The 27176-nt window shown below is 43.4% G+C and overlaps 1 protein-coding gene across 1 annotated transcript in view; it reads right to left on the bottom strand.

Annotated features, from left to right (window-relative positions):
* LOC111170757 (NACHT and WD repeat domain-containing protein 2) overlaps positions 1–24444 on the bottom strand; it is a 108743-nt gene extending 84299 nt beyond the window's left edge. Inside the window, exon 1 of the mRNA XM_022566305.3 lies at positions 24294–24444. Within this exon, the coding sequence (XP_022422013.2) occupies positions 24294–24444 (151 nt within the window). The remainder of the gene's footprint in view (positions 1–24293) is intronic.
* Positions 24445–27176: the final 2732 nt, after the last annotated feature.

Below are 27176 nucleotides of genomic sequence, written 5' to 3'. Positions count from 1 at the left end.
AGATTAAGAAGAGTAGACAGGGCTTCCCTGGTGGTGCAGTGGTTGAGAGTCCGCCTGCCGATGCAGGAGACATGGGTTTGTACCCTGGTCCGGGAAGATCCCACGTGCCGTGGAGCGGCTGGGCCCGTGAGCCATGGCCGCTGAGCCTGTGCGTCCGGAGCCTGTGCTCCGCAACGGGAGAGGCCACAACAGCGAGAGGCCCGCGTACCAAAAAAAAAAAAAAAAAAAGAAGAGTAGACAATGGTTGAGGAATCAGAACTGGAGTGAGGCATGTAGTGGTCCCATACCACTAGGGTCAAGCAGCTTTCACAACTCTCATGACATCCAATTATTATTTTCTATTTCTGTGTTTCTCTCCCTTTATCAGACATGAAGTCCTTGGGGGCAGAGCACACTTATCATTAATTGTTGTAATTGTTATCAGTTATTATTTTACCTATATTGTAATAATAATAATAATTCCTGGTACAAGGTAAACATGCAAATCTGTTTTCAAAAAACACACTAAGACCAGACTGGGAGGTCAGAGGGAGAGGAGGAAATGTAACTATGAAAGCTGAATCAGAGGAGACATGACAATGGAAACAGAGGTCATAGAGAGAGACGTGGATGATGCTACACTACTGGCTTTGAGGATGCAGAGGGGGCCATGACCCAAGAAGTAGAGGCAGACTCTAGAAGCTGGAAAAAGCAAGGAAACAGATTCTCCCCTAGAACCTCCAGAACTAATACAAATGTTTTACATTTGTTAGATGCTTCCTAACTTTTCAGATGTCAATGCCAGTAGCTATTTTGCAAGTTCATGGGTGTAGATCCCACGTCTCAAACTTCTCTGTGACTTTACAGAGACTGTGCAGAGTAGGCTCAATTACATCTTACTTGTTCATGTAATCTACCACAGGTAAATTGGTACTCTTGGAAGTACGCTTGTCCCTTGAGCAACATGGGGGTTTAATCCATGTATAACAGTCTGCCCTTCATGTCTGCAGGTCAACAACATCCACAGACTTAACCAACCATGCACTGCCCAGTACTGTAGTTTTTACTACCGAAAAGTATCCATGTGTAAGTGGACCCGCACAGTTCAAACCTGCGTTGTTTAAGGGGCAGCTGTAATCATTTTATATCTGGATCTTAAGGTCCTATCTACCCCCCCTTTTTAATTATTCAGTATTGTCACTACCATGAAACAGACCTTTTCCTTCTGTCTCCCCCTTGTTTTGGAGGGGTAGAAAAGTTTACAATCCAGTCATGGAATGGTCTGGACTTGGGCTTGATAGAATGTTTTGATCTGTTTTTAATATTGCTGAAATCTGCATTAATTTAAGTACTTCATGGCTGGCAGACCTATTCTGAGGTTCATTCTACCCTATAGATTTTGCAGTAAACACCTTCAGTGTGTTTTGATAGTATAGCTGTTATGGTAGAAAAAAGTTATTCCAAAAACAAATGTTCTAAACGTTATTTTTATCTTGCAGATGTCATTTTGATTAGAAAATGACATTAAGTGGCTAAAATGTTTAGAAACATATCATGTACATCTAAATATGATCAATCTTTTATAGAACTTAAATGGGAAATTACTTACATATGTACACAGAATATAAGGGCATTAATGAAAAAGGGCGAGATCCCGTATTTATTTCTGATTTTACTTCTTACAGAATAAAGCCTCATTTTTACATGTTTTGAACTTTTGAAAATGTCTTGTTACAGGATAAGGGCATTTGTTTTCATTTTATTTTGTGGAGCAGGAAATTTCATAGTGCTATATAACCTTAGCAGCTTTCAAATACATATTGAAATATATAGACACATGCAGATATAAATCTATTCAACCTCCTTGGGCAAAATCTCCAGAACACAAAGTTTACTGGTTGTAAAACCAAATGATCTATTTAGGAAAAAGGTCAGCAAGTTGTAAAAAACCAAAACGATTAGACAACTCCAGGATGAGGGCAGGTAGAAAAACATCATTTTACCTAAGGGGGAGAAACTACCCAAATCACATCCAGAATAAAGCAAGATCTTCTGAAATGCTCTTGACAGATAGGGTTTATGCCAGCTATGTAACTTTCAGCAAACCACTCAAATTCTCCATATCCTCCTATTTTATAGGAAGGGACTGGTAAAAAAAATAATCACCTATCACATCTGAATTCGGCCAGGCACTGAATTTTAAGCTGACAGTTACCTCTTAGAATTGGAAGTAGACAGATAGATAGAAGAAGTTTGAGTCCAAAATCTCCTTTGGTTTGGAACGGCTTGGTTAGTTCAATCTGAAATGAATGGCTATTAACTGTACTCTGGAATCTCCATCTTAATAACCATCAGATACAACTCTAGAATTCTCTTTAATTACTATCTTGTTTCAGGGATGCTCAGAAAGTATTACTCATCTCACTGTTTACAGGAACTCAGCAAACAGGAATAAAAGCAATCATTTGATTCCAATGACCATCTAAAATCTTACTGTTAAAATCATTTCTTCTTCATGTAAAAAAAAAATCCTTCTCCTTTAAAAAAAAACATCATTTAGGGCCCCTTCCAGTCTATCAGTCTCTGGTTCTTAAATAATTTCTGACTTTCTTAAAATTTATAGGGAGCTTGAATATTTTGTCTTCACATAGCTTGGCACATTTGTTTGATTTTTTTTCTCGGCTATTTTCTTCCCTGCATGTTCTCCTCCCTAACTCCTTTCCTCCCCCTCTGCTCGACCTTCTTCCTTTTCTTTTCTCTTCCTCTTCCTCCTCTTCATTCTCCTCCTCTTCCCCCACACTCCCCAGTCTATACTTCTATTCTCATTCTGAATCATCAGAACTAGCTTTAATGTGTCTATTATGCCAGGCACAGAGCTAAGTGCTTTTCATATATTATCCCAGTAATTCTCATAGGAAGCTTACAAGTCCTATTACTAGCCCCATTTAAAAGGCTCACAGAAAGAAGACACACTGCTATGAAGTAGTGAAATCCAGACACACCTGGCACTTTCAGATTCCAGAGCCAAAAGCCACACAATCCTTTGTGATTGTTAACATCTTGAAAGCTTGTGTAACCCATGCTTCCTCAGCTTCCAAACCAGACTGGGAGAGGGGAAGCAGTGGACAGCTCCAACCATACACTTATTGGTCCTGTGAGTGAACGGACACATGCATGAATGAAAAAGTAATAGCCAGTATGAAACTCTTGATTACCTTGGGGATCTGCTATGAAACACATGGCTTATGCATTCTCCTTGTGTGCCATTACATTTTGCTACTGCAATTATAGGTTTTACTACATATACAGTGTCCTGGGATCTTAACAGCTGTGAAACCCGTACCATGCATCCCCACTGTCCCAGACAGCAGTCATATCACAGCTGCTGCTGGGCTGTAAGGTGCCCCAGGTGAATTCACTTAAGCTTCCGCTACTGATCACCATCAATCTCATTGCTGCTGCTACTGCCCTCAATGATGCAGACACCATAGGGCTGGTGGTCCTTGCCCCATCAACTTTATAATGGGCTTCAGAATTGCTGCCTTAGTTTTCCCTCTTAAAGAATTTTTAATAGGAGCAGACGGGAGTGTGTCAGCATCGGACCCACTGGCTGGAGGCCAGACTCACCACAAACACTGCTCTCTTTAGAAAGCCATGTGGCTGATAGGGTCTTGGTGCTCCGGCCAGGTGTCAGGCCTGAGCCTCTGAGGGGGGAGAGCCAAGTTCAGGACACTGGTCCACCAGAGACCTCCTGGCCCCACATAAAATCAATTGGCGAGAACTCTCCCAGAGATCTCCATCGCAACGCTACAACCCAGCTCCACTCAATGACCAGCAAGCTCCAGTGCTGGAAGCCCTATGCCAAACAACTGGCAAGACAGGAACACAACACCACCCATTAGCAGAGAGGCTGCCTAAAAACATAAAGTCACAGACACCCTAAAACACACCACTGTAAGCAGTCCTGCCCACCAGATAGACAAGATCCAGCCTCATCCACCAGAACACAGGCACTAGTCGCCTCCACCAGGAAGCCTACACAACCCACTGAACAAACCTAGGCCACTGGGGGCAGACACCAAAAACAACAGGAACTACGAACAAGCAGCCTGTAAAAGGAGACCCCAAACACAGTAAGTCAAGCAAAATGAGAAGACAGAGAAACACGCAGCAGATGCAGGAGCAAGGTAAAAACCCACCAGACCAAACAAATGAAGAGGAAATAGGCAGTCTACCTGAAAAAGAATTCAGAGTAATGACAGTAAAGATGATCCAAAATCTTGGAAACAGAATAGAGAAAATACAAGAAACGTTTAACAAGGACCTAGAAGAACTAAAGAGCAAGCAAACAATGATGAACAACACAATAATTGAAATTAAAAATTCTCTAGAAGGAATCAATAGCAGAATAACTGAGGCAGAAGAATGGATAAGTAACCTGGAAGATAAAATAGTGGAAATAACTACTGCAGAGCAGAATAAAGAAAAAAGAATGAAAAGAACTGAGGACAGTCTCAGAGACCTCTGGGACAACATTAAATGCACCAACATTCGAATTATAGGGGTCCCAGAAGAAGACAAGAAAAAGAAAGGGACTTAGAAAATATTTGAAGAAAATATTTGAAGAGGTTATAGTTGAAAAGTTCCCTAATATGGGAAAGGAAATAGTAAATCAAGCCCAGGAAGCACAGAGTGTCCATACAGGATAAATCCAAGGAGAAACATGCCAAGACACATATTAATCAAACTGTCAAAAATTAAATACAAAGAAAGCATATTAAAAGCAGCAAGGGAAAAGCAACAAATAACACACAAGGGAATCCCCATAAGGTTAACAGCTGATCTTTCAGCAGAAACTCTGCAAGCCAGAAGGGAGTGGCAGGACATATTTAAAGTGATGAAAGGGAAAAACCTACAACCAAGGTTACTCTACCCAGCAAGGATCTCATTCAGGTTTGATGGAGAAATTAAAACCTTTACAGACAAGCAAAAGCTAAGAGAATTCAGCATCACCACACCAGCTTTACAACAAATGCTAAAGGAACATCTCTCGGCAGGAAACACAAGAGAAGGAAAAGACCTACAAACACAAAACAATTAAGAAAATGGTAATAGGAACATACATATCAATAATTACCTTAAAGGTAAATGTATTAAGTGCTCCAAGCAAAAGACATAGACTGGCTGAATGGATACAAAAACAAGACCCATATATATGCTGTCTACAAGAGACCCACTTCAGACCTAGGGACACATACAGACTGAAAGTGAGGGGGTGGAAAAAGATATTCCATGCAAATGGAAATCAAAAGCAAGCTGGAGTAGCAATTCTCATATCAGACAAAATAGACTTTAAAATAAAGACTATTACAAGAGACAAAGAAGGACACTACATAATGATCAAGGGATCAATCCAAGAAGAAGATATAACAATTGTAAATATTTATGCACCCAACATAGGAGCACCTCAATACATAAAGCAAATGCTAACAGCCATAAAAAGGGAAATCGACAGTAACACAATCATAGTAGGGGACTTTAACACCCCACTTTCACCAATGGACAGATCACCCAAAATGAAAATAAATAAACACAAGCTTTAAATGACACATTAAACAAGATGGACTTAATTGATTATTTATAGGACATTCCATCCAAAAACAAGAGAATACACTTCTCAAGTGCTCATGGAACATTCTCCAGGATAGATCATATCTTGGGTCATAAAGCAAGCCCTGGTAAATTTAAGAAAATTAAAATAATACCAAGTATCTTTTCCAACCACAATGCTATGAGACTAGATATCAATTACAGGAAAAAATCTGTAAAAAAATACAAACACATGGAGAATAAACAATACGCTATTAAATAACCAAGAGATCTCTGAAGAAATCAAAGAGGAAATTAAAAAAATACCTAGAAACAGATGACAATGATAACAAAATGACCTAAAACCTATGGGATGCAGCAAAAGCAGTTCTAAGAGGGAAGTCTATAGCAATACAATCCTACCACAAGAAACAAGAAAAATCTCAAATAAACAACCTAACCTTACACCTAAAGCAATTAGAGAAAGAAGAACAAAAACAACCCAAAGTTAGCAGAAAGAAAGAAATCATAAATATCAAATCAGAAAAAAATGGAAAAGAAATCAAGGACACAACAGCAAAGATCAATAAAACCAAAAGCTGGTTCTTTGAGAAGATAAACAAAATTGATAAACCATTAGACAGACTCATCAAGAAAAAAAGGAAAAAGGCTCAAATCAACATAATTAGAAATGAAAAAGGAGAAGTAACAACTGACACTGCAGAAATACAAAGGATTATGAGAGATTACTACAAGCAACTCTATGCCAATCAAATGGACAACCTGGAAGAAATGGACAAATTCTTACAAAAGCACATACCTCCTGAGACTGAACCAGGAAGAAATAGAAAATATAAACAGACCAATCACAAGCACTGAAATTGAAACTCTGATTAAAAATCTTCCAACAAACAAAAGCCCAGGACCAGATGGCTTCACAGGCATATTCTATCAAACATTTAGAGAAGAGCTAACACCTATCCTTCTCAAACTCTTCCAAATTATAGCAGAGGAACACTCTGAAACTCATTCTACAAGGCCACCATCACCCTGATACCAAAACCAGACAAAGATGTCACAAAAAAAGAAAACTACAGGCCAATATCACTGATGAACATAGATGCAAAAATCCTCAGCAAAATACTAGCAAACAGAATCCAACAGCACATTAAAAGGATCATACACTTGATCATACACCATGATCAAGTGGGGTTTATCCCAGGAATGCAAGGATTCTTCAATATACGCAAATCAATCAATGTGATACACCATATTAACAAACTGAAGAATAAAAACCATATGATCAACTCAATAGATGCAGAAAAAGATTTTTACAAAATTCAAGACCCATTTATGATAAAAACCCTCCAGAAAGTAGGCATAGAGGGAACTTACCTCAACATAATAAAGGCCATATATGACAAACCCACAGCCAACATCATCCTCAGTGGTGAAAAACTGAAACCATTTCCACTAAGATCAGGAACACGACAAGGTTGCCCACTCTCACCACTATTATTCAACATAACTTTGGAAGTTTTAGCCACAGCAATCAGAGAAGAAAGAGAAATAAAAGGAATCCAAATCAGAAAAGAAAAAGTAATACTGTTACTATTTGCAAATGACATGATGCTATACACAGAGAATCCTAAAGATGCCACCAGAAAACTACTAGAACTAATCAATGAATTTAGTGAAGTAGCAAGATACGAAATTAATGCATAGAAATCTCTTGCATTCCTATACACTAACAACAAAAAATCTGAAAGAGAAATTAAGGAAACACTGCCATTTACCACTGCAACAAAAAGAATCAAATACCTAGGAATAAACCTATCTAAGGAGACAAAAGACCTGTATGCAGAAAACTACAAGACACTGACGAAAGACATTAAAGATGATACAAACAGATGGAGAGATATACCATGTTCTTGGATTGGAAGAATTAACATTGTGAAAATGACTACACTACCCAAAGCAATCTATAGATTCAATGCAATCCCTATCAAACTACCAATGGAATTTTTCACAGAAATAGAACAAAAAATTTCACAATTTGTATGGAAGCACAAAAGATCCCAAATAGCCAAAGCAATCTTGAGAAAGAAAAACGGAGCTGGAGGAATCAGGCTCCCTGACTTAGGACTATATTACTAAGGTACGGTAATCAAGACAGTATGGTACAGGCACAAAAACAGAAATATAGAACAATGGAACAGGATAGAAAGCCCAGAGATAATGCAATGAACATATGGTCACCTTATCTTTGATAAAGGAGGCAAGAACATACAATGGAGAAAAAACAGCCTCTTCAATAAGTGGTGCTGGGAAAACTGGACAGCTACATGTAGAAGAATGAAATTAGAACACTCCATAACACCATACACAGAAATAAACTCCATGGAGTAAAGATCTAAATGTAAGGCGAGACAGTATAAAACCCTTAGAGGAAAACATAGGCAGAACACTCTATGACATAAATCACAGCAAGATCCTTTTTGACCCACCTCCTACAGAAATGGAAATAAAAATAAACAAATGGGACCTAATGAAACTTAAAACCTTTTGCACAGCAAAGGAAACCATAAACAAGATGAAAAGCCAGCCCTCAGAATGGGAGAAAATATTTGCAAATGAAGCAACTGACATAATTAATTTCCAAAATATACAAGCAGCTCATGCAGCTCAATATCAAAAAAACAAACAACACAATCCAAAACTGGTCAGAAGACCTAAATAGACATTTCTCCAAAGAAGACATACAGATTTCCAACAAACACATGAAAGGATGCTCAACATCACTAATCATTAGAGAAATGCAAATCAAAAGCACAATGAGTTATCACCTCACAGCAGTTAGAAGGGCCATCATCAAAACGTCTACAAACAAAAAATGCTGGAGAGGGTGTGGAGAAAAGGGAAACTTCTTGCACTGTTAGTGGGAATGTAAATTTATACAGCCACTATGGAGAACAGTATGGAGGTTCCTTAAAAAACTAAATATAGAACTACCATACGACCCAGCAATCCCACTTCTAGGAATATACCCAGAGAAAACCATAATTCAACAAGTCATGTACTACAATGTTCACTGCAGCACTATTTACAATAGCCAGGACACAGAAGCAACCTAAGTGTCCATCGACAGATGAATGGATAAAGAAGATGTGGCACATATATACAATGGAATATTACTCAGCCATGAAAAGAAACGAAATTGAGGTATTTGTAGTGAGGTGGATGGACCTAGAGTCTGTCATACAAAGTGAAGTAAGTCAGAAAGAGAAAAACAAATACCGTATGCTAACACATATATATGGAATTAAAAAAAAAAGTTTCTGATGAACCTAGGGGCAGGACAGGAATAAAGACGCAGCTCTAGAGAATGGACTTGAGGATATGGGGAAGGGTAAGGGTAAGCTGGGACAAAGTGAGAGAGTGGCTTTTACATATATACACTACCAAATGTCAAATAGATAGCTATTGGGAAGCAGCTGCATAGCACAGGGAGATCAGCTCGGTGCTTTGTGACCACCTAGAGGGGTGGAATAGGGAGGGTGGGAGTGAGGGAGATGCAAGAGGGAAGAGATATGGTGATACATGTATATGTATAGCTGATTCACTTTGTTATAAAGCAGAAACTAACACACCATTGTAAAGCAATTAAACTCCAATAAAGATTATTAAAAAAAAATAAGATATGCTCTACATGAAGGTATTTTAAATACCAAGTAATAACATTATGTTACTCAGAAACGTGTAACAAAGAAACTTTCCAGTATCTGGATGGATAAAAAGTCAAGGATGATATAAAATCTATTTTTTAAGTTTGAATTTTTTGTTCTAATGTTTATTATTGCCTAATATTTTAAAGTTCAAGAAATTTGACGCTTTTTCCTCACTTGATCTGAAAGACCTTCTCATCCATTCAGTGGAAATAAACTTTGAACTCATTTAAAAACAATAAAATAAAAAGAATTTGTAAAAGATTTCCTATGAACCTTGGTTAAGGGATTCACCTGGAGCTACATCAAGCAGAGCCAATGCATCTTTCCAGCACCCAGAGACCAAGACTGGCCCCATCCTCTCTGCCACCTCACAGAGGCTTTCCTGTCTAGCCAGGCCACATATGTTTAAATGGCTTTTTCCTCTCTTGTATGGGTATTATTTCCAAGGTTTGGGGCCATTTGCCACCTGCTTCCTCTGAATATCTGACTATTATGTCTCTCATCCCTTTCCATTCTAGTTCCCAGGGACCCAGGCAGCCAGTAGAGGCAGGTTAGGCTGCACACCTTTCTACATCATTAGGGCACTGAACAACTGCTGAATTTAAAAAACAAAACAAAACACTGATCAGGTTCGTTTTTAACGAACCTACATATACATCCAAGTGAATATTGACACACCCTCTTTTCCAACAATGTTGGAAATATTTTTGGAAACTTCTCTTAGAATCACTTTTAAAAATAAATGGAATCAATGAATGGGATACTACCCAAATCAATAGTGAAAAATCCTTATCTTTTGTGGGTAAAGTTGGTTTATGGAGCTAAGTCTAGATAACATGCTGGCTGCACATGATATTGGCCCCCATATGTTCCCTGATCTCATTGTCTACCAAGGCTGATGCTCAGCAGAGACACACAGGTGCAGCTTACTGGCTGCTGATAGACAGTATCTGTTCTGGTTGGTTGGTGCCTGCTATACTGGGGTGTTACATTTTGTGAAAATTGCCGTCTCCATCTGTTCTCCACCACACTGACCTTGTTGCTCCTTGGGCACCTAAGGCATGCTGTGCCTCAGGACCTTTGCACTTACTGCTTCTTCTTTGCATGCACTTCTTGGCAGAAATGCTTGTCCTCCATGTTATCTCGCTGGCTCCCTTCTTCCCTTCCGTGCATGGCTCTGTTCAAATATCTCATCAGGCAGACCTTCTCTGACCACTCATTGATGGGAAAGTAATTCTGCCTATTACTCTTTCTCCTTACCTTGCTTCATTTTTCTTCATGGTATGCATCATCCCAAGGAGTTTACAAAGTTTACAAAGATATTTTAAAGATATTTTAATTTATTTGCTTTTTTCACATGATTCCTCCATTAGAACATGAAACCCATGACAGTAGGGGTGATGTGTATGTTAAATAAACACAGTTATTTAACATAGTTAAATTCTGTATCATCTGGGCTTAGAACAGTGTCTTGCATGTAGAAAGCCCCCAATAAATATTTGTAAAATGACTGTTGTGAATTTCTGATTAAAAACAGGGTCTGACTGTAAAGCAAGAAGGCATGCCTATCCTCCTAGCTCATAAGCTTATTTCTGATGATAATTCTACAAAAGCACTTTTTAAAATGTTTGTAACAACCATGGCCTCTTAAGATATCAACCTTGACAGCTGGAAATAAACATTCTGGCTTAATATAAACAAATAGAATATAAATGTTTCCCAACTGTATCATCATGTCACATATCTTTCCCTCTTCTAATTGAGTGGGCAACAAGATACCACTGGCAGATGAGGGGTTTTTTTTGTTTGTTTGTTTTTAATGACTGCCAGCTAGTTGAGCCAGGCTTGATGTCACCTCTTTAACTAGCTGAGTTGTCAGCATCTGCTAGGTAAGGAGATAATGGAGCTAATAAATAACAACGATAAAAATAAACCTAGTTAACACTTAATGAGGACTTGTTATGTGCCAGGCAGGTGATAAGCATTTCACAAGCTTTATCTTATTTAAGCCTCATAAGAATCCTATGATATGTTCAATTTTAGAGAAAATTTCTCTAATTGTAGATTTGCTTAAATAAGTTGCTTAAGGTCACCGAGTCAGAAAATGGCACAGAGCAAGGTCTCAAACTCAAGTGTTTCCAGCTCCAGATTGTGAACCTTTAGGCTCGATTACTCACTAGTCCCTGTGTGTATCCTGTGTTGGATGTACACACATGATGAATCCCATCACGCAATTCAGGGTGGAGATGCAACCCCTTCTATCCAGGAGTTTATATTCAACCACCTCACCCAAAGGCCCAACAAGTTTGTCAACCTAAAAGTCTCATCTGTAGGCCTGAAGAAGAGGACGTTTATGCTTATTTCATCCTACTCACACTCTCCAGTTTTAATACTGAACAGGTGGGAAGGGTTTCTAAATCCTGGTGAGATTTCCCACTGACCTGGTTGTCCTCTGCTAAACTTTCGACATTCCAATAATCAACAGTGTTCACTCCTGCAGTACACTGCGGTTTCAGAAGTGCTCCTCCATCCATTATCATGACAAACATCTGAGTCAAGGAGGTCAGAGGATATTATGATCATTTTTCCGACGACAGAGTAATCGTTCACAAAGGTAGGAGGCAGAGCTAGAGCCCACACTTCCTCTTCTTAAAAACAAAACAAAATGGAACTGCTGTGGAGTTTCAAAGAAATGGAGTAATGTAATACTGAAGCTGGAAGAGGTCCCAGAAGCCCTGTGTTTCATCTACCTCATTCTACAGATGAGGAAAAGAGTCCCAGGGAGAACTGCCCAAGGTAGCAGAGGTACTGTCCAAACCAAAAGTAGAAGGCAAAACGTTTCAGTTCATTTCAGGCCTCCTAACCACAGGTCGCCTCTAGGACACAAACATTTATACTACACGCACACACAAGGCTATTAGAAAATGAGAAAGTTCTCTAGCGAAAACGCTCAAATCTCTCCAACTTCTAAATGGCTGATACGCAAGCCTGACTGCGCATGATTTAAATGGAACACAAAATGAAACTTGCCATAAAGACAATGTTACAGAAAGTGGCAAGGTTCCTAACTGGTCCCCAAAGTCACAGTGCAGCTAGACCATAACATTAGCAGTATTTGATTTCTCAATTGTTTCTGTGAGAATTGCACAGAAACTTAAAACTGCACTGCTGTTGTCTGGTTTCATGGCAGAAATCTCTTCTCATCTCATCCTTCAGTCCCTGCTTTCCTGAGAGGAAGACGCCCTTCTCCGCCAATTTTCCTCTCCCTTGGGTGGCTACAGCAAAAAATCAGGAGCTGTATTCATGGAATGTGGCTTCATGGAAGCTCTAGCCTGGGGGATGGGGTCTGCACGGTTGGGTCTCTACAACCATCCCTGTAGGGACCTAGTCTCACCCAGAAGAGCAGGGGAGCCATACAGGTATGAGGAGTTTGGGTATATTGCCAGAGAGAGGGTTGGCTCTGCTGGAGGTGAGGGTGGGAGGCAACAGGGACTGCAACGTAGGGGGATGGGTTCTGTGCACTAGAGCTGGTCCTGCAGGAATGCCTGGGAAGGCTGGATCTGTGGGTAGACTGCCCCCACCTCCTCTCCACTTTCATCTCTCTTAATATGACAAAAGAGCAGTTATTCAAGTAATTCTCATTCCCTTGTAACCTTACACCTCTTCTTTTCTGTATCGCCTAGGGCTTTTAGCAAATTCTGATCTAGAACGTTTAAGCCCTCCCTATTTTTCAGGCATTGTCTTAGGTGCTTATTTATTTATTTCTCGTGCTAGCCCTGTAAGGTAGTTACCATTGTTATTATTCCGTGAGATGCTACGCAAAAAAACAAACGAGCCTTTTGGTCAACCCAATATTATGCTCAACATTCAGCAGTTTGAGGGGCAATGAAGCTTGAGGAAATTAAATGCTTTACCAAGATTATAACAAATCTCTGGATGCAAATCCAGATGTGCCCCCCAAATTCTTTCACCTTAGCCAGCCCACACTATAGTGCATTTGTTTCATTTTATGCCTTTTACTTATCTATTACTGCATAACAGATTAAAACAATCCTCACTCATTTTTCTCTTGGATCTGCAATTTGGGCGGGGCTTGGTGGGGAGGGGGTTTCTGCTCTATACGCCACTGGTCTGCCGGGAGGACTCTGCTGGGGGTGGGCGGGGGGTGGGGGAGCTTTTATTTTCACATCTTCTTTTCAGCGGTCTCAGCAGAGAGACTGCTTCTCATCACCTGCAGCTGGACCAGTTTCCCCGCTGGCCACTCCACTGCAGAAGAGAGGGCTCTCTCTTAGATTTGATACATCTTGGTCTTTCCCTTTTAACAAAACTTGACCAGTTCCTGCCTGACTGGGATATCAGATATGACAGTTTGATTCCAATTATTCCAATTGACCTTTGCACACAAACATCCCTCTCACAGCCAGTGTTTGCATTGATGGTTTTGGCAGCTGTGTTGGTCCTGCCTCCTAGATGGATGAGTCTAAAAAATAAAGGCAGCAGCATGTGTCCCTAACTTCCTTTGTAACTCTCCACACCAATCAGTTAGGAGTTTGGTGTGTACAACGCCTGTCTAACCAATGGTGCAGCTTAGAATAAAATATAAAGAAAATACGTTCAGGGGCAAGAATCTCTCTGAATGATACTATACATAATGGATCAGATTCAGCATTATGAGGGATACCCTTTCAATTTTGTGATTTCATTTCTGAGTTAGATTCTGCAATCACTCTTGGAATAAGACACCTGACATCTAGGCTTTGCTCTCTGTTTTGAGTGTACCCCCATGTCAAAGTCTTTGAAATATTCTGGATTGGAAATGAGATTTCAAGGAAGTATTTAATTGGAAGTGGGTATTATTCCCTTTGAATTGCATCCAAAGCTGCAGTTTTTTAACCTTTCAGTAACTTAGTATCACACAAATCTTTTTCTAATTATACAACAGCCAAGATATGTTAATTTGTAGAATGAATTCTGTTTAATTACAGCAAAAAATGATGGAAACTAAGCTCTGAAGAAGTTATACAAAGGAATCTTTAAGTTAATATCATTTTCTTTTAGATTGTACACAACTCAGCACCTATGAATCCTTGTGAGCCATCTACAAGTTTTACTTTTATTTAAATCACCCGACCATGAAGAACGAGACTTAAAAGAATTTCCTGAGTTGAAAAGAACTGTCCGCTTACTTTATCAAACTCGACTGCTTTGTAGATGAGTGCCTGTTACTCTGTAGGAATTCTATCATTTGCCATCTTTGTGAGTTTGTACTTTTTAGTTGTCTATTGCAGCATATCAATGTACCCCAAAAACCTAGTGGTTTAAGACAAATTATTTCTAGAGAGATAAAGTGACTTTTCCTAAAGCCCTGCTAAGCACTTATCTTACAAAAGTATTCTGATACGGATATTTGCATGTAATTTCTGCTTTTATATATACGGTATGTAACACCCTATAGCTCACTGTCTCCTCTTCTTTGTATTAAGATATTTCACTGGGATATAATTTGGGGTATGTCAAACTAGATGATCTGATTTAAATGATCCTGGGTAACTGAAGGCTTCCACCGTGTACAAATGCTAAAATAGAAATAAGTGAATATTCGTGCTAGGGAAGAGAAGCCCTTCTGGAGCGGAAGACTCCTGGACTCTCTTTACTGCCCCGCTTACCCTCTCCAGAATCGGGTGGGAAGTTAAAGGGTGACTTGTTTGACTGGAAAATGTGGGAAGAATAAACCAGGCAAGCTCCACCCACCTGCTCACCCCTCTCTCTGGGGAAGCGACCCGTCTGTCCACAGAGAGCGTGGCTGCGCTCCCCGCTCCAGACTCCTGTTCTATGGAGCAGAACCTCCGTCCCTCACCCTCCCCAGCCCCACTGCCAGTGTGGGGGCAGAAGACTGTCTCATTCCGATGTTTAGTGCTAGGAAGCACAAAAGCATCCTCTGGTGTTACCTTTGTCAGCAAAAATGGTGATAATTTGATCTCCTATCTGCAAACTCTTTGGTCTTTTTTCCCTCCGTTCAGATTTTGGGGGGATCTAGAAGGGTACCGTTTACAGAGTCACTGTCAAGCCTCAACAACTCATCATCAACACAACAGCAACTATTATGATTAGTAACACTTGTTGAGCACTCGCTTTGTGTCAGGCTATCAGTTTACTACATTTTCATGTATTATCTCATTTAATTTAATTATGACAAAGCCAAGCCAAAGAAACCACACGATATAACTGGGACTTTCAGTAGCTTTCATAGTTGGCCACCATGAAATCCTCCCCTCCCTGCATGCACATGCCTCACCCCACATCACGAGATGGCGTCTCCTTCCCCTCCCTTTGACTCTAGGCTCACCTTAATGACTCACATAGATAGGACGCAGGGGCAGGGAAAGTGACATTTTGGGACTTCGGAGCCCAGGCCTGAAGAGGCCCAGCAGATTCCACTTCCTTTCTCTGGGGAAGCCGATCCCCTACAATGAATCCTGAATGATGAGAATAAGCTGGAGCGCGGGAGCCCTCATGGAGGAGCACAGAGGAGCCAGACACAGGAGTGAGAAATGTGTAAACCAGTAAATCACTGGTTTACGTCACTGCGTTTTGGGGCAAGTTGATACACAGCAACAGACAACTGAAACAAAATACAAACTTGCAGACGCCCTTTAAAATGGCAAATGCGGGCTTCCCTGGTGGCGCAGTGGTTGGGAGTCCGCCTGCCGATGCAGGGGACGCGGGTTCGTGCCCCGGTCCGGGAAGATCCCACGTGCCGCGGAGCGGCTGGGCCCGTGAGCCATGGCCGCTGGGCCTGCGTGTCCGGAGCCTGTGCTCCGCAACGGGAGAGGCCACGGCAGTGAGAGGCCCGCGTACCGCAAAAAAAAAAAAAAAAAAAAAAAAAAAAGGCAAATGCACCATTGTTATGGTGTAACAAGAATTTTTAAAGATCAGTAGATGATTTATTAAACCATAAAGTCATGATCTATTTGGACACAGAGTACCTATATGGTCCAAGTCACGCTTTCTTAAATGTCATTCTAAATGAGCCACTTTCAAGGAACAAACGATACCATCACCTCAAGACATCAGCGCCACTCTTATTCAAAAGGATAAAAGCTCTTCGTTGAATAATCAAGGTGATCCCTCTCTGTTCCCTGTAGAGATCTCGCCATCTCTTTGCCTCATATTCCATTACCGTAGAGAACAGTTTCTACACCCTGGCTCTCCACTCCTTCCTCTGGGGGGCCCTCCCAACCCCGCATCCTCGGCCCCAAGCTGGCGTACTCACCCTCATTGTCTCTTTAACGCTCTGCTCATATTTTAGCTCAGTGCCCATCACATATAATTTATGATTCACGTAAACTCTGTGAGAGCAGAGACCCGGCCTGTTTTGTTACTGTTGTATTCTAAGCACCAGAACAGCACCCATATGGAGTGGGTGCTTCACTCATTCGCTTGTTAGTGGTTGAATAAGCGAATGAGTGAATATGCCTTCCCTCCCACCCCGGGCCAGATACTGCTTCTTGGGGTTGAACATCCGATAGCACTTCTTTCACTCTCTCCCTTGTGATGGAGGGGCTGGAAGCCTGGAGGGTCCTAGTCGTACTTGCGGCCAGGGTCCGAATGCAATCCCCTTCTGCCAGATGGACAATCTGTGTGAGATCTGGAGGGCAAGGGGAACCAGGGAGATTCTTCTGCCACCAGCTGTGGTTGACACTCGGGTTCAGCGCGTGCTTGTAGAAGCCAGCCAGCTACCCAGTCCCCAGCGGCAGCTGTGATCCTGGCAGTGGCTTCTACATTTTCCTGCCCTCTGGGTGACAGCTTTGGCAATGGGACCTAAATGCCTAATGGTGCCCCTGACTTTCACTCCTTCAACCCTTACACTGTTTCCTACAGTATCTGGAACGGCTTTTAATTTTACTACTGAGTTCTGATAGCTTCACAGACGGCATTCCCTTGAGGGCACGAAATGCCTTGTTCCTCTCCGCATATCCATACCTGCAGTGTCTGGATCACAGTGGAAACTAATAAAGATGATAAGGATAATAATAGCAAACAATGTTTAATAAGTGTCCAGCACAGTTCTAAGTGCTTTATGTCTATTAGCTTATTTAATCTACTCAATAACCCTGTGAGGCAGGTACTACTGTCTTCTTTTAGAGATTATGAAACTGAGAACAAATAAGTTAAACAACATGCTTAAGAAATCACTGCATTACACGGTGGACTGAGGAGTCGTCAAACCTGGCTAGTTTAGCTCTCAAGTCTGTACTTGTATCTAGTATTCTCTCCTGCCTGAATAATGTTTGCTGAAGGACTTGAAGACTCAACCACTAAAATTTTATAATTCATTTATTATAAATGTCCTGTGTGCATTTATCATAAAAGAGCCGTTCACGATATTTTCCTTTATGACTCTCAACTTTGAAAGATATTCTTGCAGCATCAGAAGAGTATATATATGCTTCTTGTGCTTAACTATTTTTTCTAGTGACTCATAAAAACAATGAAAAAATAAGGAGCCTGGATATTAGCGTTGTAGGAAAGGTAAGAAGAACCATGGTAAAGAATATTCATAGGTTTCTTGTGAATTTCTTGACGCACATCGTTCTGCCTCTTGTCTGGGAGCACAAGCTAAAGCCAATGGCCATTGGATGCAGCAACTGTAGGGATTATCTCTTTCTTGTTACTGCGGCTTCTGGCAATTGGAGAATAAGCTTTCCCACCAAGACTCCAAAGGAATGGAGAAGAGAGTCAGGGAAGATGCAAAGACGAGTAAAGTAAGAAGTCTAAGTGGGAATGGACTCAGCATCCAATCATTAACATTGTAGACAAAAGTGCACAATCTTCAAAGATGACCAGTGCATAAATCTGTGTGTGGGGGGGTGGTGAGGGGATGGGAAACAAACAAAAGAGGCATTGGAGGTATCTTTCTCTCCACTCCAGATGTCTCCCGACACACAGAGGGATCTACTAGTAGCCGTGGACAGGGCCGGCACTTATTCCTCAGGGGACAAGTGTCTTTATCTGATGGATGCATTTGGAAGGAAAATCTGAGCACAAACAGCCCAGCCCCTTCTTTCTCTCTTGTAAGTAAACCTGTCATTCTTCTCAGCTCCTCTGTATCTTAAATTTTAGAGGGCTCAACTCTGTCCACGGGGAGGGGTCTGGACTTTGTCCACTCTGATAGTGATGGGGAGGGTAAGTCTGTGCCATTCTGAGGTTCAGTACTGGGAAACCCACTTGTCTCAAGTTAAAAGCCACATTCCCCAGTAAAGAGCCACAGCCCTTACCTGCAATTACAAAATCCCCCCGGTGTTGAAAACAATTTTTTTCCCCAATTCATATGGCCGCAAAACCTGAAGTGACCTCAGTCGATGGTGGCAAAACCTGACCTTGATGGACATGACGCCACTTACAGTCCTTATTACCCCACTTAGAGCTATGTGTCCAATACAACAGCCAATAGTCACGTGAGTCTATTTAAATTTAAGTCAATTACTGTGAAGTATTAAAAATTCAAATTCTTAGTCATACTAGCCACGTTTCAAAAGCTCAACAGCCATATGTAAATAGTGCTCTCACACAAAATAATGCAGATAAAGACCCTCAGCATTGCAGAAAGTTCTACAGTACAGCACTTAGTCATGTTTTCTTATAAACATATTCATATCTGGTTATCAGATATTAATAATAAACAGCATATGCACCATTTACCCCCTAAATCTAAAAAAATGTGGAATTGCAAAATCGCATCTGGCCCACAGGATCACAGATAAGGAGTACTGGCCTGCTTCAGCTTTCATTAGTTATAAAGGCAATATTTGGTCTTTTTTCAGGTTTAGACTTTACCTATTATGGACTGAAGGACTGTATCCCCCCAAATTCACATGTTGAAGTCCTAACCCCCCACAATGTGATGGTATTTTGGGGTGAAGCCTTTGGGAGATAATGGTTTAGATGAGGTCATGAGGGTAGGGTTCCATGATGGGACTACTGTCCTTAGAAGAAGAGACACAAGAGTTCTCTCTCCCCCATACGAGGATGAGGCAGGGACTGGAGTGATAAAGCCACAAGCCCACAGACGTCAAGGACTGGCGTCAAAGTAGGAAGAGGCAGAGAAAGTTTCTTCCCTACAGCCTTTAGTGGGAGCACAGCCCTGCCAACACCTTGATTTCAGGCTCTAGACTCCAGAATCGTAAGGCTATAGATTTCTGTTGTTTAAAGCCCAATCTATGGTAATTTGTTATGGCAACCCTAGGAAATTAAGACAGATTTTGGTACCAAGAAGTGGGGTGCTGCTCTAACAAATATCTAAGAATGTAGAAACAGCTCTGGAACTGGCTAGAGGCTAGAAGAGTTTTGAGGTGCGTGCTAGAAAAAGCCAAGCATGCCATGAAGGGACTGTTAAAGGAGACTCTCTGGTAAGAGCACAGAAAGAAAAGAGGAGAGCTGGAGAGATGGCTTCTCAGAGAATACATAAACAATCATGACCAGACTATCGACGACAAAGGCCTTCTGGTGACTCTCAGAAATGAGAAACATGTTATTGGACAATGGAGAAAAAGTGACTTATAAAGTAGCAAAGAACTGGCTGAACAGTGTTTTGTGGAAGGTAGAATTTAGAACCAATGAAACTGGATGTTCAGCTGAGGAGATTTCTAAGAAAGTATTGCAGGATTGGCTTGGTTTCTCCTAACTCTTTATAGTAAAATGAGAAAGAGATGAACTGAAGCAATAACTGTTAAGCAAAAAGGAACCAGAACTTGATGATCTTGAAAGTTCTCTGTCTATCCATATTGCAAAAAACATTGTTCTGAAAAGAACAGTAAGGGTGTGGTCACACAACCATTTGGTAAAGAAATGAGTATATGTGTGAAGCATGGACCGTCCCCCCTTAACCCCCCCGCCCAGCAGAAACATGGCCAGTGTGAACTGGAGGAGACAGGTTGACAAAAAGGAAGGCTGTCAGACCTCTTAGGCCCTATAGGACCGGAAACGCAGGGCTACTGCCTGTGAACATGTGTTCTTCTTGAAGACAAAGGAAGAATGACCCCAAAGATTCAGAGGTCATCAGGGCTGCCTCCTTAGTTTCAAAGTTGGGGGAGGCATCACCTGGGCTTCAACAGGGGAGGTGGCCTCTGCCTAAAGATTTGGGGGCAGGGCCTCCTGGAGCCTGGGTGGGTGATTCCCTCCCGGCAGAGCCATAAAGATGAGACTGCCACCCCAGCACGTCCAGAAGGCAAAGCATCACATCAAAAAGGATTATTCTAGAGCCTTAAAACCTAATGGCATTTGCCTTGTCAGGTTTCGGATTTGCTTGGAACCCTTCATCCTTTTCTTCCTTCCAATTTTCCCAGTTTTCTCATTCCTTTTGGAATGGAAAACTTTATCCTACGCCTGTCCCCTCATGGTGTCTTGGAAGCCTATAACTTATCTAATAGCTTTACAGCTGGAGGGGAATTTCGCTTCACGATGAGTCCTATCTGGAGTCTCACCCACATATTATTTAGTTGAGACTTTGGGCTTCAGACTTGAGAGTTGATACTACAACAAGACAAGGCTTTTGCAGTTGTTGGGATGCAATAAATGTATTTGGCATGCCAGGAGGACATGAATTTTGAGGGAGGGTCAGGGGCAGAATGTTATGGATTGAGTGTTTGCCCCCCCCCCCCAGTTCATATGTTGAAGCCCTAACTCCCAATGTGATCATATTTGGAGGTGGGGCCTTTGGGAGGTAATCAGGTTTAGATGAGATGATGAAAGTAGAGTCCCCAATATGAGATGTGTCCTTATAAGGAAAGGAGCCTTGGGTAAGAAATGAAGCACAGAAGAGGAATACTATTTAACAGGCCCCTCCAATTTCAGTCACAGGGAGAGAACTGTGCAGGCTCCTCTCCTCTGCATATTCACAGACAATTCAATTCAGGCTAATCACAGTGGAGAAATTTATATGTGCTTTAGAACCACTGTTCCAAGGAGGTATAAGTGCCATTCTGGCAGAGAGACAGTGGTTAAATGACTGGAAAAATTCCAAGGATTAATAAAGATGCCACAGATGGGACTGCTACGTTGGTGGGAGGTGGGACTAGATGAAGTCCAAGGTCCGTCCACGCAAGAGAACGGGGGACAGTTACTCCTCTCCCACACTGGTTCTTCTCGAGTGTCTATCACACAGTGGGGACAGGTCTGATGCAGATATGCTTTTGAATAGGAATGTGTCCTTCAGAGTTCAGAAAATCCTGCCATTTCCTTGAATGCTCCTATGGCTACCTTTTCATGGGGGTAAAGTGGGTCAGGGCAGCTATGGTTCCTTCCTGCTACTCAGCTTCTTGTGGCTGTCAGGCTTCAAGAGGAAGGCCAGCATTTTTGACTACAGCTAGCTGATTTTCTTGACCATATAGGTGTAAGACATTTACAGAAATCAGGCATGGACCTAAGTACCAAGAGAGATGTTTTGAGGCCCCTATAGGCTCCAGCTTGTTTCATTCTGCTAGATGAGTTCAGGCAACTAGCTTAACCTGGTACCTCAGTTTTCTCCTCTGTAAAATAGGGAGAACACCCTCTGGTCTACCATCCTCACAGGGTTTGAGAACGAAAACCGAACTACTGACTGAGCTAACTTATGTTCTAAAAACATGTATTATCCTAATTACTGATAGGGAAATTTCATACAAGCTTTGTAAAGCAATCTAAGGGAGATCCTTTCTGGATTCTTAAAAGTACTGCTATGAGTTCAACACAGAGAAGCTTTTATTTAGAGCATAAACTGCATTCCCGGCTTGTAAAGAAAAGCATGAGATAAAATTCTTTGTCTTAATTTGACAGCGGAGAGGCTCTTGAGTATTGGCCAACAACCTAATACGGGATCGCACCAAAACACAACCATTTGCTTCCTGAGTCATATCCATAAAGATCTGGTGGTAAAGTGCTGTCTCTGACAGAGCATTTACGGAGATCGCAAAGCTTCATGTTCAGGCTCTTAAAAAAAATACCTATCTCTGTCTTTTCTATTTAATATACCCTTGGCTCTCCATTTGGGATAAAAGGTGAAGTCCTGCTCCTATTGCAATTTCTCAGGTAAGAGTCACATTTCTGGGCTTTTAAGATCAATGTTCAAGCTGCCCAGCTCAGTGACCAGAAGGCATGATTCACCCCCTCTCTTGTCTGCTGTCCTAATGTTAATACACGCTGAAGCTTCTACTGTATTTCAAGAAATGGGAAAACTTATAGAATCACATGTACTGGCTTAAGAAAAATGACATTAATCTTGAATATTAATTCAATATTAAGCTAACTTGATATAAATCCATTATCACTGATTTTTATCCTAGAAATCACAAATGTAAAGAAAAATAAACTACTAATGATATTAGCAGACTTTTCACTGTATTTAAAAACAACTTGTTTAAAGAAAAGTGTTACTTAACTGGTTTTACATCAGCACACTTAACACTTCTTATGAGGTTTTTTTTTAAGCTCAGGAAAATTAAATTCTCTCAAATACTGCTGTTTTATCAATATTTTTAAAAACAACACCGAAAACTTAAGTTGCACACTTCCTTAGGTCCTTCAAAATGCTGCACAGCCCCACAGTTTTCTTTATCCAGATTTAAATAAAAAATCCTGTAAGACATAGTTCAGATGAAAGGAATTTTAAAGAATGTACTGCAGCTTTCAAAAAGCCTCCTTAATTACTAAGTGCTGTGAAACCAAGTTGTAAATTGATAAGAGGACAGTCATACCCTCCCTCAAAAGTGTACAGCCCTTCTAATACTAATCACTGTGGGTTATCTATTTGATTCTTTTCCCAATCCCTTTGTCATAAGGTGAACTGTACCTGAAATTTCTGCTAGCGTTTTATGAAACAGTAATTTTTTTAGAAAGCTATTTTTTTATAGGTCCTCTGAATGCTTTTTACAGGCAACCAGAACCTTGGGTTTTGCAATGATGACTATCCATATGACTGTTAACTTTCTTTTTTTCCTTTACTTCTTTGTCAGAACCAAGGCTTGTTAGAGTGTAGCAAGTTTCCCATCTCACACGCCTATTTCAGTCTCCTATAAACTCATCTTAGGGCCAAACACTTATTTTTCTGGGAAAGAGCAACTCTTACAGTTTTATCCAAGCCAAGTCAAATGCATCCTACTTTTTCTTCACTTACTGGGAATGAAAGTTAACGTTCAGGACTGTGAATTGATAGGCAGTGATGAGAGAAAACTGACCACCCGGAGCTCAGCCGCTGTGATTTGTGAATGCAATAAATCAACAAGTTTTCATTTAGCAGCTACCAGGGCCCGAGCCTTTAGCTGGAACACGACTGAGAAGGCCAAGTTCTAGACCGGGGCGATCTAGCCCAAGACCCAACTGTAGAGATGAACTCATCCTGAACGCTTCACCTGGAAACCAGCGTCAGCCTGTTTCGGGACCGCACAGCGCGTTTCCCCTCGATCTCTGCGGATCTTGGGTTCACAAGAGTCTCCTTAGCTCCCCAAGACAAAGGGTCCCACTAGCACACCGGCAAGAGGCAAGCCTCGGGGAACCCCATGCTCTCACTTCGCCTCGGCCTGAACAAGTGGCAGAGGAGGGAGCCCCCATTCAGGAATCTGCCGCGGAGCCGAGAGAGCGAGAGGACGTATTATTTGCGTTTCACGATAACCTCGGAGAAGAAACCGCTAAAGGAAAGAAAAACGGGGTGGGGGTGGGGAGTGGCAGGATGAAGCTTCCAGAAGCGTCTGTTAATACCTCGGACATTTCTTAGACCAAGGGAAAAGAACCCAGGGGGCGAGAAATGGGTGTCCCAGGGGAAGTCAGCAGGCAGAAGCAATGAGCGAGGGAAGAAGAAAAGTGATTCAAATTAAAGTCCCAAGCGCTCAGGACAGCCTCGGTATTAGCTAGAGAAAGGGAACGCCGGGGACGCACGGCGCGCCCGGCTGTGCCATGGCACTCTCTCTGGCTCCGCCGCGTAGACGGATAGAAGGACAGACGGACAAGCGCAAGCAAAGGACTTACCTTCAGGGTTGGCGCTGATGAAGACCCGGACGCTGCGGCCGGCTGGCATCAGGTGAGAAGGCAGGGCGGTGAGGTTCCCAGAGAAAGCCGCCCGCCGGAGCGCAGAGTCCCGGGGACAGGGCAGCTTGGTGCCCGCGCCGGCCGGCCACATTGCCTTCAGGGAGGAAGAGCCGCCGACTCCTGCTTCTCGGGTTCCTGCCCGCGGCTCCGCGGAACGGCTAGGTCGATCCCCGCAGGCGGCGCGGCTCAGAGCCGCTCCGAGCCCGAGGCGACGCGGGCGAGCTCCGTGGCACACACCAACGGCCGGCGGAGAGCGGCCATACGGGCCCTCGGGCCCCTCTCACCGCCGCCTCTGCCCCTCTGGGCGTCAGCCTTCGCTTGTTGCCAGGGCTCAGCGCAGTAGCGGGCGAGAGCGGGAGGTCAGCGTGGCGGCGGCTACGGGCGCGGCGCCTCTTTGCGCCAGGAAGCCGAGCCCATGGCCATGTCCCCGCCCGCGCCCGCCGCTAAAGGAGGGGGCGGTCAACGGGGCCCGGACAGAGAGGGCAAGTGGAGCGGACCAAACTTTACAAAAGGCGTCCGGAGTTTATCCCCAGCCGCCTCCCGTGGGGCACAGGAATATCCCGCCACCTAATTAAATTAAGGGCGGTTCTGTTGCGGGGGGCCTCGGGCTGCCAGGGGTCTCCCTGGCTTCTCTGAGGGCGACCCCGGGCGCTCCTGGCTGCCTCTTCGGTGGATGACCAGAAAGAAATTAGCCCGAGATTTCTGCTACTCCTCCTCCAACTCTACTAAGGGTCAAACAAGCCCTGAGCATTTTCCAAAACGCTCGCATCCCGGCGTCTGCGCGTTTTTTTTGCCTAAGTGCTGGGAATTCCGCCTCAAAGTTAGACGCACCACGGAGCCCGGACTCCCAGGGATCGAAGCACCAAAACTCGGGACCGTCTCGTGCGTCCTGGAGGGAATATCACCGTCGCCGTTTCTCCTGGCGCAGGTGGCGAGTCCTGCCGCTCCGTTCACTCTCCACGCCCAGCAGAGCCGGGGGTTTTTATAGCGAAGCAGCGCCGCTCACGTGCTCCTCGCCGCGTGCTCACGGAACCTTTTCTAGAGCCGATCTCCGCAGCGAGCCCTCCCGAGGTCTCTAAGTATCCAGGGGTTATTTCCTGCTCCCGCCCGGGCGCATCCCCGGGCCATTCCGCCAGTCCGGAGGCTCCGGGGCCCCGCCGCACGGGAGGATGCCGGGAGCCCCGCGCGCCCTGGCGCGCGCCTGGGCTCCGCAGACCAGTGTGGACTCGGGGGAGCGCCGCCCCGCGCAACGTCCCGCAAAGTGCAGGTGGCCACGGATTGGAGCCAGGTGCGAGAGATCAGAGTTGGCGTGGAGCAGCTTTTCCAAGTTCGTGCAGAGCGTGAGTTGGCTCCACCTGACGCTGATCCAACGTGGCCAGAGCGCATGGGGGGACTGTTGCCTGGGGTCGGGGCGTGAGGTGGACAGTGCAAGGAGTCTGATCCACGTCCGGGGTGACGTGAGATATAAAGGGACCGAGCCATAAAATTGCCATCTCCGGGCCGCACTTCATTGCACCTCCAAAATTCTGCAAATCCCGGGGCACGAAGGAAGTGTGATTGTGCTGTGGGGTGGCGGAAGTGAGCAGGGCGTGCTTAGAGCCTTAACTGGACTTTGGTCTCCAAACCCCTTATGTTGAGCTTTAGGGCAGGAACTCCTGGCTTTTAGAGAGGAAGAATAGCTTTTCCTAATCTTTGAGATTGGGGAGGGGAGGGTGGGCACAGGGTGAAGGTAGCTCAACTGCTGGTTTTAGCCTCTCACCTGGGGCTTCTGCTGTAGGCAGCTCCTGGCCTCCTCCTGGCCTGCACTTCTTCTGGGCCCAGCTGGTGGCAGTGAAGTCCTACGCACGGCTGTTTATTTTGTCACCCCGCCGCATCACCAGCACACACTTTCTGGGGTAACCTTTTCGGAGAATTGGGTCTCTGGGTTTTTAAGGCTGCCTCTTCAGTACTGAGAACCAGGGGGGCAGACAGCAGTCCTTACTTTGTAATAATTTGATGCAACCAATAAAGAAAACCTTGAACGTGCCCATGTATTAGTTCAACTGATCCCATTTAGCAAATTATCTCCTTCCTCTCTCCAACCTCATTACTCCCAGGTGGTAACTTTCTTCAGCAGTAAGGATAACTCTCTGAAAGCTCTCCTGATGTCCCAGGAGGTTCGGACTGGGCTCTCTGGAAGAGGTTATGAATATACAGTGTCTATTACAGTATCATCCTTTATGAATATACAGTATTTGTTACTGGAGAAAGGAGAGCCAGGACCACTTTATGCCTGATCTCAGTGTTGTTTATGAGACTGATGAGGAGTTGCCAGATTGTCAAGGGCTCGCCGGCCTTCCCCTCCTTCTCGTCCACCCCCCCCCCGCCCACCCCACCCCCCACCCCGCCTCCTTATCTGGTGGTTTCTCTCTTAAAAATCAAACTAGTGGGGCTTCCCTGGTGGCGCAGTGGTTGAGAGTCCGCCTGCCGATGCAGGGGACACGGGTTCGTGTCCCGGTCCGGGAAGATCCCACATGCCGCGGAGCGGCTGGGCCCGTGGGCCATGGCCGCTGAGCCTGCGCGTCCGGAGCCTGTGCTCCGCAACGGTAGAGGCCACAACAGTGAGAGGCCCGCGTACCGCAAAAAAAAAAAAAAAAAAAATCAAACTAGTGTTTGTGTCTTCTGACCTTTGTTTCAGATCTCAAAGTGTTTCACTTTCTTAGGATGACTTTGGGATTTTGGGCAGCCTCTATAACCTAATTAAGTGTTCTAGACAGGCCGAAGTTTAGCAGCTGCCAGTGTCACTGCAGACCCAGGATGCAGAGGAGAGAGAATTGCACGGTA

The sequence above is a fragment of the Delphinapterus leucas genome, chromosome 5, assembly GCF_059928025.1.
Source record: "Delphinapterus leucas isolate spDelLeu-1000000601 "Yukka" chromosome 5, BTC_Dleu_Yukka2, whole genome shotgun sequence".
In the NCBI taxonomy this organism is placed as follows: domain Eukaryota; kingdom Metazoa; phylum Chordata; class Mammalia; order Artiodactyla; family Monodontidae; genus Delphinapterus; species Delphinapterus leucas.
Note: the sequence above shows the minus strand (reverse complement) of the source record. Positions and strands in the feature narration are given on the sequence as shown.